Source organism: Passer domesticus, chromosome 8 (genome assembly GCF_036417665.1).
Source record: "Passer domesticus isolate bPasDom1 chromosome 8, bPasDom1.hap1, whole genome shotgun sequence".
In the NCBI taxonomy this organism is placed as follows: domain Eukaryota; kingdom Metazoa; phylum Chordata; class Aves; order Passeriformes; family Passeridae; genus Passer; species Passer domesticus.
In genome coordinates, this window is record NC_087481.1 from 9,861,701 (window position 1) to 9,874,561 (window position 12,861).

At 51.4% G+C, this 12,861-nt stretch overlaps 1 protein-coding gene across 1 annotated transcript; it reads right to left on the bottom strand.

The window, feature by feature from the left end:
* Nucleotides 1–5,495: 5,495 nt before the first annotated feature.
* Nucleotides 5,496–6,410, bottom strand: LOC135305582 (olfactory receptor 14J1-like). The gene has a single exon (XM_064429318.1). It carries the CDS (start codon nt 6,408–6,410, stop codon nt 5,496–5,498), a length of 915 nt encoding a protein of 304 aa, XP_064285388.1.
* Between the last annotated feature and the right edge of the window lie 6,451 nt (nt 6,411–12,861).

Below are 12,861 nucleotides of genomic sequence, written 5' to 3' on the forward strand. Positions count from 1 at the left end.
GCAGGCAGCCTCAGGCACCTTTGGTAAGGAAACAAGGCCTTTGTTTTACATAAGTAAGCACAAGGCATTCGCATTAGTAAACAAGTAATTAGCACAGACAGACATAAGTACTTAGCACCAATTAGCATAAGAAAAACCTGGCTGGCCTAACTTGACATGAAAGTGACTTGGGAAAAAGCTTTAGACATAGTCTACCAGAAGAACTAAGGGGAAATACAGAATCAGCCCAGTGCAGAGAAGGCATGAGGAAGACTTTGTGCCTTTTAGGGCATCGAGACTGCTTCTGGCCAGTGTCTGGACATCAGCTTCAAGTATAGGAATCTGACACAGTGTATTTTGAACCCCCTGCCAATCAAATCATCTCAGCAGCATAAAGATGGATGGTGTGTTTGATACAATTCCTACATCAACCCACTGAAATTTATACGTGGCAGAGAAATATTTTAATGGGGGCAGACTCCTGCCCTCCTGCCAGGTCAGTAAAAGGGCCAATTTCTTTGAATGAGGGAGACCACTCAGGACTGCTGTATCCTGAGGGAACACCGTTGGCCTTGACATGTAGGCACCTGCACAAGCTTAAAATCAGCTGCCTCAGCTTCCAAGACATCTCTTGGCCAGCATCCTGATGTGGATGCAGGACTGCTGCGAGGCACTGCTGGGACCCAGCGGGACAGGACCGGCTGTCTCGTGTCCACGTAGCACCCTCTGACACAGCCAGGGTCATCCCAAAACCAGACAAACGCTCATGAGTCAGCAGAGGGGAGCAAGGAGCACTGGGCTCCTCTCAGGGTATCTCAGCTGGGCTCGCTCCACAACACACCCCCAGTTTAAGGCCTGCTGATGCCCAGCTGCCAGAAATGCCTACCTTGTTCTCTCCAAGATGCACAGAGAGAGCCAACTAGCAGGACACCTGGGGAGGCAAAGCTTCCAAGCCTTTTCTGAGGCCGGGGACACACCAAGACTTGCCATGCTGCCTGACCCACCCAGCCCAGCTCTGTGCTGGCCCTGGCCCACAGCAGCTTCCACCAAGCAAGAGGCAAATGCATCTTGCCAAGAGTTGAAACACAGCAGACAGGGAAGATGTGAAAAGTGTGTGCATAAAGACTTTTAATTCACAGCTCTCAAAGAGAGTTTTGGAGCTTGTGGCTGGACAAAGATTCTCCTGCTCACACCTCTGTCCAAAGTGGGGGAAGACACCCTGCTGCAGGTGCTTGGCTTGGTCTCCGCCGGTCCAGGCAGATGCAAAACCTGCTCTTCACAGCCTTCTCCCTTGCCCTGCCCCTCTGCCAAGTGCAACAGGCCTCAAGGACTGAAAGGAGCACAGAGAGCCAAAGGGGACACTTTTACCTACCTCACTGGGAGCTCCCTGGCAAGCACTTTCCTTGAGAAACAAGCCCCTTTCCTCCAAAGGCATTTCCCCAAATGTGTAGCTTTCCTGGGAAACACCTTAAGAAAAGCTGGCAAGGCTGAATGACTTCAGGTCCTTTCAGGACAGGCACTCCAGCTCTAGCTCGTATTCCCCAAGTGAGTTTTCAGGTGGAGGTTCAGGCATGCAGCCCCAGGCCCTCTACAAACACAGGCTGCTCGCTGCCTCTTCACCTCCTTCAACTCTTGCCTGTGGTCACAGCAGCAAAACCAGGCTTTTCCAGCCAGACACCAGAGCCCTGTCCCTGCAGGATGCTCTTGCCAGCACCTTCCAGGTCTCTCCACTGTGCACACAGTGCTTTTCATGCCTGCACTCAACAGGCTTTGGAACACAGAGCACAACCTAGCTGGCTCTGCCAGCAGCACACCCCAAACACAGGCGGAGGAAGAAGCAGCAGGGGTTGTTTGGCTGCCATGCCCCAGAGAAACTGGAAGGGTGCCCTCCCTCTGGTCTCACTTGCTTGGATTTCTGACTGAGTCTGAGGCTGGGGCTGCCATTCCTCAGCTGTGGGGACCAGAACCACACCCAAGATCCCACCACTGTCTGACAGGGCTCTGTGCACTGGCACGGTCGCACTTCTGAGTCTCGGGCACTGTGCTGCTGCTTCATTTGCTCTTAGGCACACCCAAAGCTCTCTTAAGCTCGGATGGTCTCTGGTTCTGCCCTCTTCCTGATCCTGTGAAGGGATGGAGCACTGCTGTGCTTTCAGGAAGCTGCTCTTGAAACCATCCAGCATTTCCAAGCTCCTTTGCCCTCTGTGGATGCTTGCCATGGAATCCCTCACAGCTGGGTTCAGAGCATCCTCAGCTTGGCTCTTCCAAAGTCCAGGGGCTCCAGGGTGCTCAGCAAGATCTGTAACTGCACAGTGTTGTGGAACTGGACCTTCAGCACAGGGATCTTTCCAGCCTGATCTGCCCTCGTTCCTCTGTGTCTGTGCACAAAACACGGCGTGGAAGAGAACGGCAGGAGGGGCCTGTGTGTTCCAGGGCTCTGGATTTGTATTGCATCAGTTCCACAGAGATGCAGGCAAAGCGAGGAAGCCAAACTGTTTATTAATGGAAGGTGAAGCAAAGGGGTGAGCTGGGAGGGAAGAAAGGGGATGGGCAGGGTCTGAGGGCTGGAGGGAGGCAGCTGTCAGCAGGGAGGGAGAAGGCAGGAGCTATGGGAGCTTCCCACAGGCTCAGCTGTGCCAGTCGTCAGCTGTGCCTGGAGCTCCAGCTGGTCTCCTCTGGTCTCCAGGTGGTCTCACCTTCCAAGGGATCTGGAGGTCTTAAAGAGACACAGGCTCTTCTGAGCCAGCAAATGAAAGTAGTTCTGCAGCTCTTCCCTGGAACATCACCTGAACAAATATGCTTATGTGGGAGGGGCTGTTGTTTTCACTCAGGGCTTCAGGGGCTGGAAGAGAGAGGAACAGAGCCACTGTCAGAACCTGGATCTTCAGGAATCCAAGGAGACCTTCCTGCCAGGGCCATCCCACCCAGCTCTTGCCATGCCCACAAGACAAGAGCAGCCAAGGGGATCAGCTGCAAGGTGCTGGCCATGAATCCCCTCACCCATGTCCCTAAAATCTCTGTGTGCTCTGCCCACACCACCCCTTGTCCACAAAAGGAGCAAAGCCCACCGCAGCCGGGGCAGGGATTGCAGCTCCCTGCCCAGGCATTGCAGCTCACCCGGCCAGCCCTGCTGACAGCCTGCTGCCCTCACTCACCCTCACAGAGGGCCTGGAGCTCTTCCTTCTGCCCCATCAGGAACACCCCGACATCCCTGGGAACACAGGCTAACCATAGCTAAGGCTGCTGTGGCTGTTATCCAGTTTGCTTTATGGGTTAATAAGGTGAGGATTTAATGGATCTTTAACTTCTACTGCAAGGCAGACACATGGATTCAGAGCTATCATATGCTAACTATGTGTTTTTGGGGTTACTTTACAAATGGTACGTACTGTGACAAAATGATACCAAGGCAAATTTTCTCCCAACCTGTCATAGGTTAAGAAGGAAGTGAGTTTTTTGGGAGGTTGTGGTCAAACCAATCAGTGCTTGGATTGGAATATTGGCACCTGGTTTGGCCACTGAAGGTGTGGACTGCCTCTGAGAACACAGGGGGTTAAAAGAAAGAACTCGCAGGAGAACTCTCTCTTAGTTTCAGTCTGTAAAGGAGCTCAGAGCTCCCCAGCCCAGCCGGGGCTGGCTGGGGGAGGGAAGCCATGCGGCTGGGTGAGGTAGGCTGGAGCCTTGGGCAGAGGAGGGGGGTGAAGGCCTTGCAAGATGGAAGGGTGGAGGAGCCTGAGAAGCATTGGGCCCCCCTCCTACCCCCCTGGAGAGAGATAGAGAGAGAGAGAGCCAGTGCCTGTGCTGCCTTGAAATTCGGTATCATGGACTGGCATCATGGCCAGCAGCTGTGGGAGTCCTGGGCAGACAGAGGCGAAGATTTTAACCCCTCGGAAGAATAATGGAAACCTTACAAATACTGATCGTCCTGAATCAGAATGAGGAGAGAGAGAGAGAGATGAAGCATGATGAAATGGGCAAGTGCGAGGAAAGTTGGAAGAGGTGAGAAGAGTCCTGGGTGAGAAGAGATGATGGAGTGGCCTTGAGCTGGACTCTTCCTTGTATGGCCATGGATGGACCCATGTTTTTCCTGTGACCCGGAGACTGTATTTAGGGAGAGGCAGCACCTTGGAGTCAAGAGTGAAGCAGTGGCGAGAACAGAGATGGGTGAGGAGGGTGTGAGATGCCCTCTGTCCTCAGAGAGGGTTTGAGATCTCTGTTCACGAGGCCCCTCAGCCCCAGGGGGTGAAATCTGGGGGGACTGATGTCCCAAAGTTGAGAGACTGCTGCTTTTGGAACTGGGTGGAGCATCCTTAAACATGGAACCCTAAAAGCAGTCCTGGCCCATGTCCAGTGGTGAGAGCACTGGACATGAGGGGAGAAGTCGCGAGGGCTGATGTTCTCTGGGCGGTGCCACAAGTGACACCGAAGCACAAGAGGTTTCAATTGTGTTTCCGGGGGAAGCTTGTGGTGCAAGGGGGGACTCCTCTCTTCCTGATGGATTTGAGGGTTGATTATTTGAGGGGTGATGATGGACTGAAAGTTGATTATGTGAGAGATTGGTGACAGGGTGAAAATCTATGATGTTATTTCATTCTGTGGAGAAAATGGAGGGGAGGAGGAGGAATGTATTTGGAGGGTTTTCATTCTTAGCTTTGTGTGTGTGTTCCTTTTTAGATATTGTAATTAATAAAGTGTTGTGTTTTTCCCTCCATCCCCAAGTAAGAGCCTGCTCTGTTCTGTTTCCGGGTCACATCTCCCAGTAACCATTTTAGAAATACACCTTTCATAGAGGCCCTGGCCCTGTGCCAGAGTCAAACCATAACAGCCAGTAAGAGCACTGACCCTCATTGACACAGTGTGTGGCCACAGGGAAGGTGGAGAGAAACAAAATGGAAAATGGCACAAACAATAGGTTTACATTGTGGACAATATTAAAAACCTAAAATACAGGGGAAAAAAGAACAAATGCATAACCAAACCCAAAAGAATTATCAAAGATTATTTATATTACAAATTATTTATATTATACAGCTCGTCTCTGCTGTAGCCCTAGCACTGCCACCCCCAGGACTGTGCCCAGCCCCGAGAGCACTCAGGCCCTGCAGCAACACCAGGGCCACGGCAGCAGCACTGGCAACACCAAGTGCTGCTGCTGCTGCTGGGCACAGCTGCTGTGCCAGCACTGCTCTGCCCCCAGCTCTGCACACAGACATTGCTGCTGCAGCTCCAGAGATGGCAACAAAAGGGCATCTCTGCAGAAAACTCTGCTGGGAGATCCTTTAATTAATTTAAAGGCATTGAGAGCGCAACCCCTCACTGACTCAGTGTGTGGACACAGGGAAGGTGGAGAGAAGGAAAATGAGAAATGGCACAAACAATGACATTTTTTTATGGACAATATCAAAAAAGTAAAACAAAGAAAAGCATCTCCACACGAAAATCAAGAAGAAGTATCAAAGATGACTTTTATTACAAGTGATTGGCAGAATTTGGCCAGCAGTTTAATGTTTCTGAAATCATCCAGTCATCAGTTTCCTCACTGCAGCCTTGAGCTCCTGGTTCCTCAGGCTGTAGATGAGGGGGTTCAGGGCTGGAGGCACCACCGAGTACAGAACTGACACCAACAGATCCAGGGATGGGGAGGAGATCGAGGGAGGCTTCAGGTAGGTAAACACTGCAGTGCTGAGGAACAGAGAGACCACGGCCAGGTGAGGGAGGCAGGTGGAAAAGGCTTTGTACCATCCCTGCTCAGAGGGGATCCTCAGCACAGCCCTGAAGATCTGCACATAGGAGAAAACAATGAACACAAAACAACCAAATGCTAAACAAGCACTAAAAGCAATTAACCCAAGTTCCCTGAAGTAGTATTTGGAGCAGGAGAGTTTGAGGATGTGTGGGATTTCACAGAACTGGCCCAGGACATTGCCATGGCACAGGGGCAGGGAAAATGTATTGGCCGTGTGCAGCAGTGAATAGAGAAAGGCACTGGCCCAGGCAGCTGCTGCCATGTGGGCACAAGCTCTGCTGCCCAGGAGGGTCCCGTAGTGCAGGGGTTTGCAGATGGACACGTAGCGGTCGTAGCACATGATGGTCAGCAGGAAATACTCTGCTGAGATGAAGAAAAAAAAGAAGAAGAGCTGTGCAGCACATCCTGTGTAGGAGATGGTGCTGGTGTCCCAGAGGGAATTGTGCATGGCTTTGGGGACAGTGGTGCAGATGGAGCCCAGGTGGCTGAGGGCCAGGTTGAGCAGGAAGAAGAACATGGGCGTGTGCAGGTGGTGGCCACAGGCTACGGCGCTGATGATGAGGCCGTTGCCCAGGAGGGCAGCCAGGGAGATGCCCAGCAAGAGGCAGAAGTGCAGGAGCTGCAGCTGCCGCGTGTCTGCCAATGCCAGCAGGAGGAAGTGGCTGATGGAGCTGCTGTTGGACATTTGCTGTGGCTGCACATGGGGATCTGGTCATGGAGAAAAAGACAGTGAAGAGTTAGAGGAGATACCTGCAATCAAAATCAAAGGCATTTCCTGTACATCCTGCCCTGGAACACAAGCATCCCTTTGTATCCAGGAGTTCTGGAGGTTTTCTTGTAAGCTCCCCTGTATCTTTGCTGCTGTTCGTGGATATCAGAAACCCTCAGGTTTCTGCTACCCTCAAGGAGAACAGAGCAAGTTTTGTGAGGCAAAGTGATGAGTGGAGAGTGAGAGGAAATGGTCTGTCCTTCTGACCTGTTGAGAATTTCTCACAGCTTTGACCTTTCTCAGGTGGAGGTTGATCACCTTCCCATGTTTCCCCTAAAATATCACCAGGTACTTCTGAGAGCAGATGGATCCACGACAACCCAGCTCCACATTTGTAGCCAAGGACTCACTATGCTCATTTTACCAACACAACAGCATTTTCAGTGCCAGAACACCTCTGCCTTTCCCCATCAATCTTATCACTCAGAGATGCTCCAGGACAGGTTTGCATTCTGGATTGAAGCTCCCAGCTTGGACTGAAATCTCAGGGAGACTTCCAAGTGTCCTTATGCTGGCATTGGATGAAGGGAGTTTCAGCTCCTTCCCTGGCTGCACTGACAGCATTGCCCAGAGCCGGGCACTGGGCACAGCGTCACCCTGAGCCAGCTGTGCCCCCTCCCAGAGCCTCCAGGGCCGGACAGCTGCTCCCAGCCCTGTGCTCTGCAGAGGGAACTGGGCCCGGGGCTGCAGAGCTGCCCCACGGCTCTGCTGCAGCTCTGCCTGCACAGGAGGGGCTTCACGCCTTGGAGCCCCGGCCCTGAGGGCAGAGGCTTGGCTGGGGGACAGGAGGGAGGGGGCTTGTTCAGAGGGAGGGGCTGCACTGGAAGGGCTCCTGTGGACATCTCTAAGCTCTCCCTGCCACAGCATTGCTGGGATTTGTTTTCTCTCCTTCCCTGATCTTCTCTCTGCTTCCTGGAGATTTTCCTCCTGCAGGTGTTTCCCTCTGCCTGATCTCTCTGTGCCAGCATTCAAAGACCCCAAATCTCTGTGCACTCTCCTTGGCCTGACAGAACCCTGCCTTTTTGGAGGGCACTGGCTGGGGGCAGGTTCTGTTTGCAGCTTGGAGAAAGGACAGCTCAGACTGAGCCTGATGGGTCCAGCAAGGGTGATGCTGCTGCTGTCCATGAGCAGTGTGGCTGAAAGCACATTAGGGATCTCCTGTGAACCTATTGATCACTAAAACAGTTCAGATGTCTTAGGCACTTGTCAAAATTAATAATTAATAATTAATTATCGTCCTTTATTGTTTATCCCATCTCCCTGCCATTCTCTAATAGTAGGAACTTGAATACAAAACCTTTGGAAATTTCCTCATTATTATAAAAATCCTGTTCTTGGAAATATTCTATGACTGATCAGAAGCCCTCAGCATGTCAGAGTTTCATGGGCATTTCACCTTCCCTGCACCAGAAATACTCAGAGAATGTACTCACAGGGTCTGCAGGCATTGGGATGTTCCAGCTTTAGGAGATGGCTCCAGGAGCTGCAGCTGCATTGTCCTGCAGCCAGAGGTTCCTGTGCCAAGGGCTGGCAGTGATTCTGCCCCAGGCACTTCTCAGCACCTTCCCAGCCCTGACTGATTGAAGCTCTCTGTGCCTCTGGGCTGTGCCCAGGGTGGCTGCAGGCAGTGCCCCAGCCCTGCTGGGCTGGCAGAAGAGCTGCTCATCAAGAGAAATGTGCTTTTGAAGCTCTTCTTGCTTACCAGGAGCTGCCTCTGTGCCAGGAGCCCAGCCCAGCTCAGCAGCACAGACACAGCACCAGGACTTTAATGACCCTCTGGGGCTTTGTGCTCAGGCCCTGAACATCAGTCCCTGAGAGGCAGCTGAAGAAACCTCTCCAGAACTCCAAGTCAGAATCCAACTCCAAAGTTTCTTAGACTTTTAATGGGTCCCACTGAGGGACACAACTGAGAAAGTGTCCCCAGGCCCCAGGCAGAGCAGAGAACTGGAGGCAGGGATGACAGGTGGGGACAAAGAGAAGCCAAGTCTTGGTGGCCTGGGGCACAGCAGGGTCTGTGCCACCAAGGGCTGGGAGGAGACACCTTGTCCTGAGGCCCTGGGGCCTCCTGGCACAGCCCCAGCCAGGCTGGGCACTGTCAGCCCCTTGTCCTGCCCTCAGCTTCCCCCCCTAGCCCACATCCCAGTGGCCTCAAGGATCTGCTGGAAGGAGTCCCTGGGGAGCCTTGCTCAGCAATGGCCCTGGGGGTTCCTGAATGCTCCCGGGGACTGCAGGTTTTTCAAAGGACTTTGGGTTTTGGTTTATCTTGACTTTCTGAGAAGTTTGTGCAATCATGGCCTCCAATTATCTGCTGTAATTAGTCCCTGGAGAGGCTTTGTCAGTAACAACACTCAGTTGGGCTCATTAATACTTCAAGGTACTTCAGTTATTTTAAGGTACTCGATGTTTCCCCTTTGATACAGACTCTGTGAGAGGTTTGTGCAATCATGGCCCCAGTTATCTGCTTTAACGAGTCCCTTGAGATCTTTGTACTGACACTCAGTGGGGCTCATTAATACTTTGAGGTACTCAAGGTTTTTAAAGTACTTTGGATTTTCCTTTTCACACCGAGTCTTTGAGAAGTTTTTGTGCCATCTGGCTCCCAATTCTCTCCTCCAAGGAGTCCATGAGGAGCCTGTGTTGGGATGGAACTCAGTGGGACCCATTCATGCCTTGACACACTTTGGGGTTTTCTTCTGACTTTGACTCCTGGACAGGTTTGTACAATCTCCTCTCAGGTCCTGAGGTTCCAGGGCTCAGCTCTAAATGCACCATGGGGCTTGTTAGCATCAAGCAAGTCCTGACAAACCATGGCTCTGCCTTGATTTACCTCCACTCTAGTGCAGTTCATTAGGAGGGTTTCCTTTTTCAGTTATGGAGAAATATTTCAAAGAGCTTCTAGCAAGTATGTATTCCTATTTTAAAGGGTGTCTTTTATGGCTGTTCTTATTACACAAGAGGTGATTGCAGCATCAGTGACTGATATTGATCCAGCAGGGACTCTCCTAAGGAGCTCTGGCCTGCTCAGAGAAGCTGTGCCTTGAGGTCTGATGCAGCGTGGACAACCTTGCTCCACATTCCCCATGCCCATTTTGTCTCTCCTCACTCACCTGGGACCTGCTTTGCTCAGAGAACTGGCTGTACGCAGCCAAAGAGGGTACAGTTTCTTTTATATTTTGAAGCAATCTAAAACTCCTGAGTTTCCCCATTGAAAACAGACATCCTCCTCAAGTGTGTGCCAAGCCCAAGCTGCCACCAAGGAGGTTCCCCTTCCCTAAGGCAGAACCCTGCAAGGAATATTTTAGACACACAGGAAGTTCTGCAATAAACACAAATCCAGAGTTTGCTCAGGGCAGAATTAGACCAATTCCTGACGGACAGACCAGCTTTGAACTCCTTGCAGCTGAAAGCTCTGAGTTGGGAGGTGTGGGAGAGACCCAAGAGTGAGGGAAGGGAAATGCAGAGCACCCATCAAGTGCTTCTGTGCAGACAGGCTGTGAGGAAGGGCACTGCAGAGCTGCCCTGGGCCAGCTGTGAGGGTGGATCATCATCCCAGTCTGCACTGGGCCATTACAAGACACTGTTGGATGGACACTGCACCGACCCCAGCGCGCCAGCCCATTGCTCAGGGCTGGTGTCACTGCCCAGAGCCAGAGGGGATCCCTTGCTGGGGGCTTGTGCCATGGCCACCTGCCCTGTGCCGCGCTGGCCGCTCAGGCACCAGGAACCAGCAGCAAAGGGCACTGCCAGGGCCAAAGGCCAGGTCAGCCAGACAGAAAGGGGCAGTGCTGGCACTGTTTCCATGGCAGCCCTCACTGGGGGTGACACCTGGGTCACCTGTCCTGGCAGCTGCCATGGAAAGCCCTGGCAGGGACTGAGGGCACAGACACTGGCACTGAGACACTGCTGGGCCGCGTGCTGAGCACAGGGCTGAGCACGCAGAGATGGTTTTGTTCTTGCTGAGCTGCAACAGAGCCAAGGCCTGTCCTGCCCCTCCTCCAGCCACCCTGGGCAGGGGCTGGGGCTGTGGGGAGCTTGGCAGGGGACACAGCCAGGACAGGTGACCCCAGCTGACCCCGGGGATACCCCAGACCACAGGACATCATGTTCAGTGTATGAAGTGCAGGGAACAAGGAACACGGGGGGAATGTTGGAGTGAGGGTTTTTGCCTTCCCAGGTAACTCTTAGGCAAGAGGGGGCCCTGTTTCACCAGTGGGCAGGGTCAGTACCAAAGACACAGACACCAACTTAAGGAATCCTGTAATTTATATAATGCACAGCTGCAAAGAATTACAAAAGGATAAGCTTAGCAAAGCACATAATCATTAGCAAAGAATTACAAAAGAAGCTCAGCAATCCATCCAGTCATTACTAACAAAGATTGCCTGCAGTGATTAAAGAAAGGTCCATCACCAGTTACCCTCAGACTTTACCATCACCCAGATCCACACATCAGCTGGAAGCCAAGGACTGCAGAGCCACTCCCAGACACTGGGAATTCCCGCAGGTGCCTCCACCTTTGCAGGCAAGGAGCCTCCAAGCCCACTGTGAGAGGACACAGCTTTTACACTGTTAAACAAACAAACTGACATCACTGCTAGTGTGGGAACATCTGGTTTCATTCTCCTGATTGGTTTCTCCCAAAGCCTGGCCAGGGCTCAAGGAGGATCAAGGGAGTTGACTTTGATCCTTCAGCCCCAAACAAGGCCAGAGGAGGCCTTGTCTGGTTTCTGAATACAGAAAGAGAAATCCATGTTTTATCAAGGAACACATTCACTGTTCATAATGCTTTGTTAGGGAGTGGATACAAATATAACATTTGGTTGGAAGGTTCATCTAGAGAGGAACTTTGCCTCCAGGCCTGTTCAGGCCTTGCTACTTGGATGGATCCTGAGACCTACAATGAACTACAACCTTCATAACCATTCTTTCAATAGCACAGTTTAGGTTTAGATATTAGGCATAAAGGCATCTCCCCTTGTGCTTCAATTAAGTGTTGTTAAATTTCATTACTCAGAGCTATTCACATTCCTTTTAAAACATGCCTAAAGAGTTGCTACTATTCTCTCTTCTATATCAAATGCCTCTCTTTTCTTGAGACTGTCTCTTTTAAGACAAGTCTCAATATTCCACTTCCCATCACAAAGTGTCACAACAACTCGAACATGGAATGTTAGAGTGCGCACCAAGTGCACACACTGCAATGATGACAGACACTGCCACAAATGCATTTCACAGCAGCCTCCTTTGGTAGCCATGAAGCCAATCCCACCAAGAAGAATTTTCTTCTTTCTGCCACTCTTCTCCTGCTCCTTCTCTCAAGGTGATTGCTGACTGTTGGCCTTCAAACCCATCACTGACAGCAGTGCAACATTCCTGTGCCATGAAAGCCCAGGCTCCTCCTTGGCCAGCAAGCAGATAATCCAAGGCCATGTGGTTCTGTGGAGTCCCCATTTGTGTTTGTTGGAGCCCATAGGATGTGCTACTGGACGTTTTAACAGCATCATTTGCTACTTCCAATAATCCTTTCAGCTTATTCATGTCAACTCCACAGGACAGGGCAGCACACATGGGGCACAGGATGAACCAGAATCTTTTGCTTTCTGAAACCCAAGGCACTCCTTGGGAGGAAAATGTTCTCTGGGCTCCAGGTCTTCCTTGTGGTTGTTGCTGAAGGACCCTAAATGGTGGCCCTGCAGCCAGGAGTGCGGTAACACTGACACTGACCAGCTCCAGCAGCCCAAGCTCTACTGACATGGGGAGTGATGGTGAAGCACAGAAATCCTCTCACACTGTGGCCTCTGTAACTAGAACAGGCTTCGGTTTCTCCTGAAGGGAAATCTTAGTGAGTCCTGTCAAACGGATCATTGTATTCCTGTGTTTTCTTGAACTGTCCCTTCACTGACAGTTACAAGTCAGAGCCCATGGACTGAGTTCTGGCCACCCCACAGGGTGGGCCCTCCAAGGGAACCCCATTCCTCCCAACTTCAGCTGAGAACATACCCAGCAATTACTGACATGGAGTACTTTGGCTACCCTGATCTTGAAATTGCAAGAACTGATCATTAAATTTTGATGACTAATCCCTTGGTGAAACACTGGAGGTGTTTGTGGCAAACAAAGATTCTGGCTGACTATCAAGGTACAACTTACAGACATCAATAGTACTTTAGTGACACTGTTCTTAATTTTTTCTAAATCTCATTCAAGATAGGAACAAAAATTGTGTTGTCCATGGAGGTGGTGCCTTTTTAACTCCAGAATAATGCCCCCAAGTCCTTTGCTGTTCAGCTTTACCATGTTGTCTGTGGCTAACAAGGCTTGGTGGGGCCCTTTCCCCTTTGGCTGGAAGGAGGCCGGGTCCCAGTCC

What these genes read in the sequence shown, in the direction of transcription:
- LOC135305582 (XM_064429318.1), bottom strand. Translation starts at nt 6,410, where the DNA reads ATGTCCAACAGCAGCTCCATCAGCCACTTCCTCCTGCTGGCATTGGCA.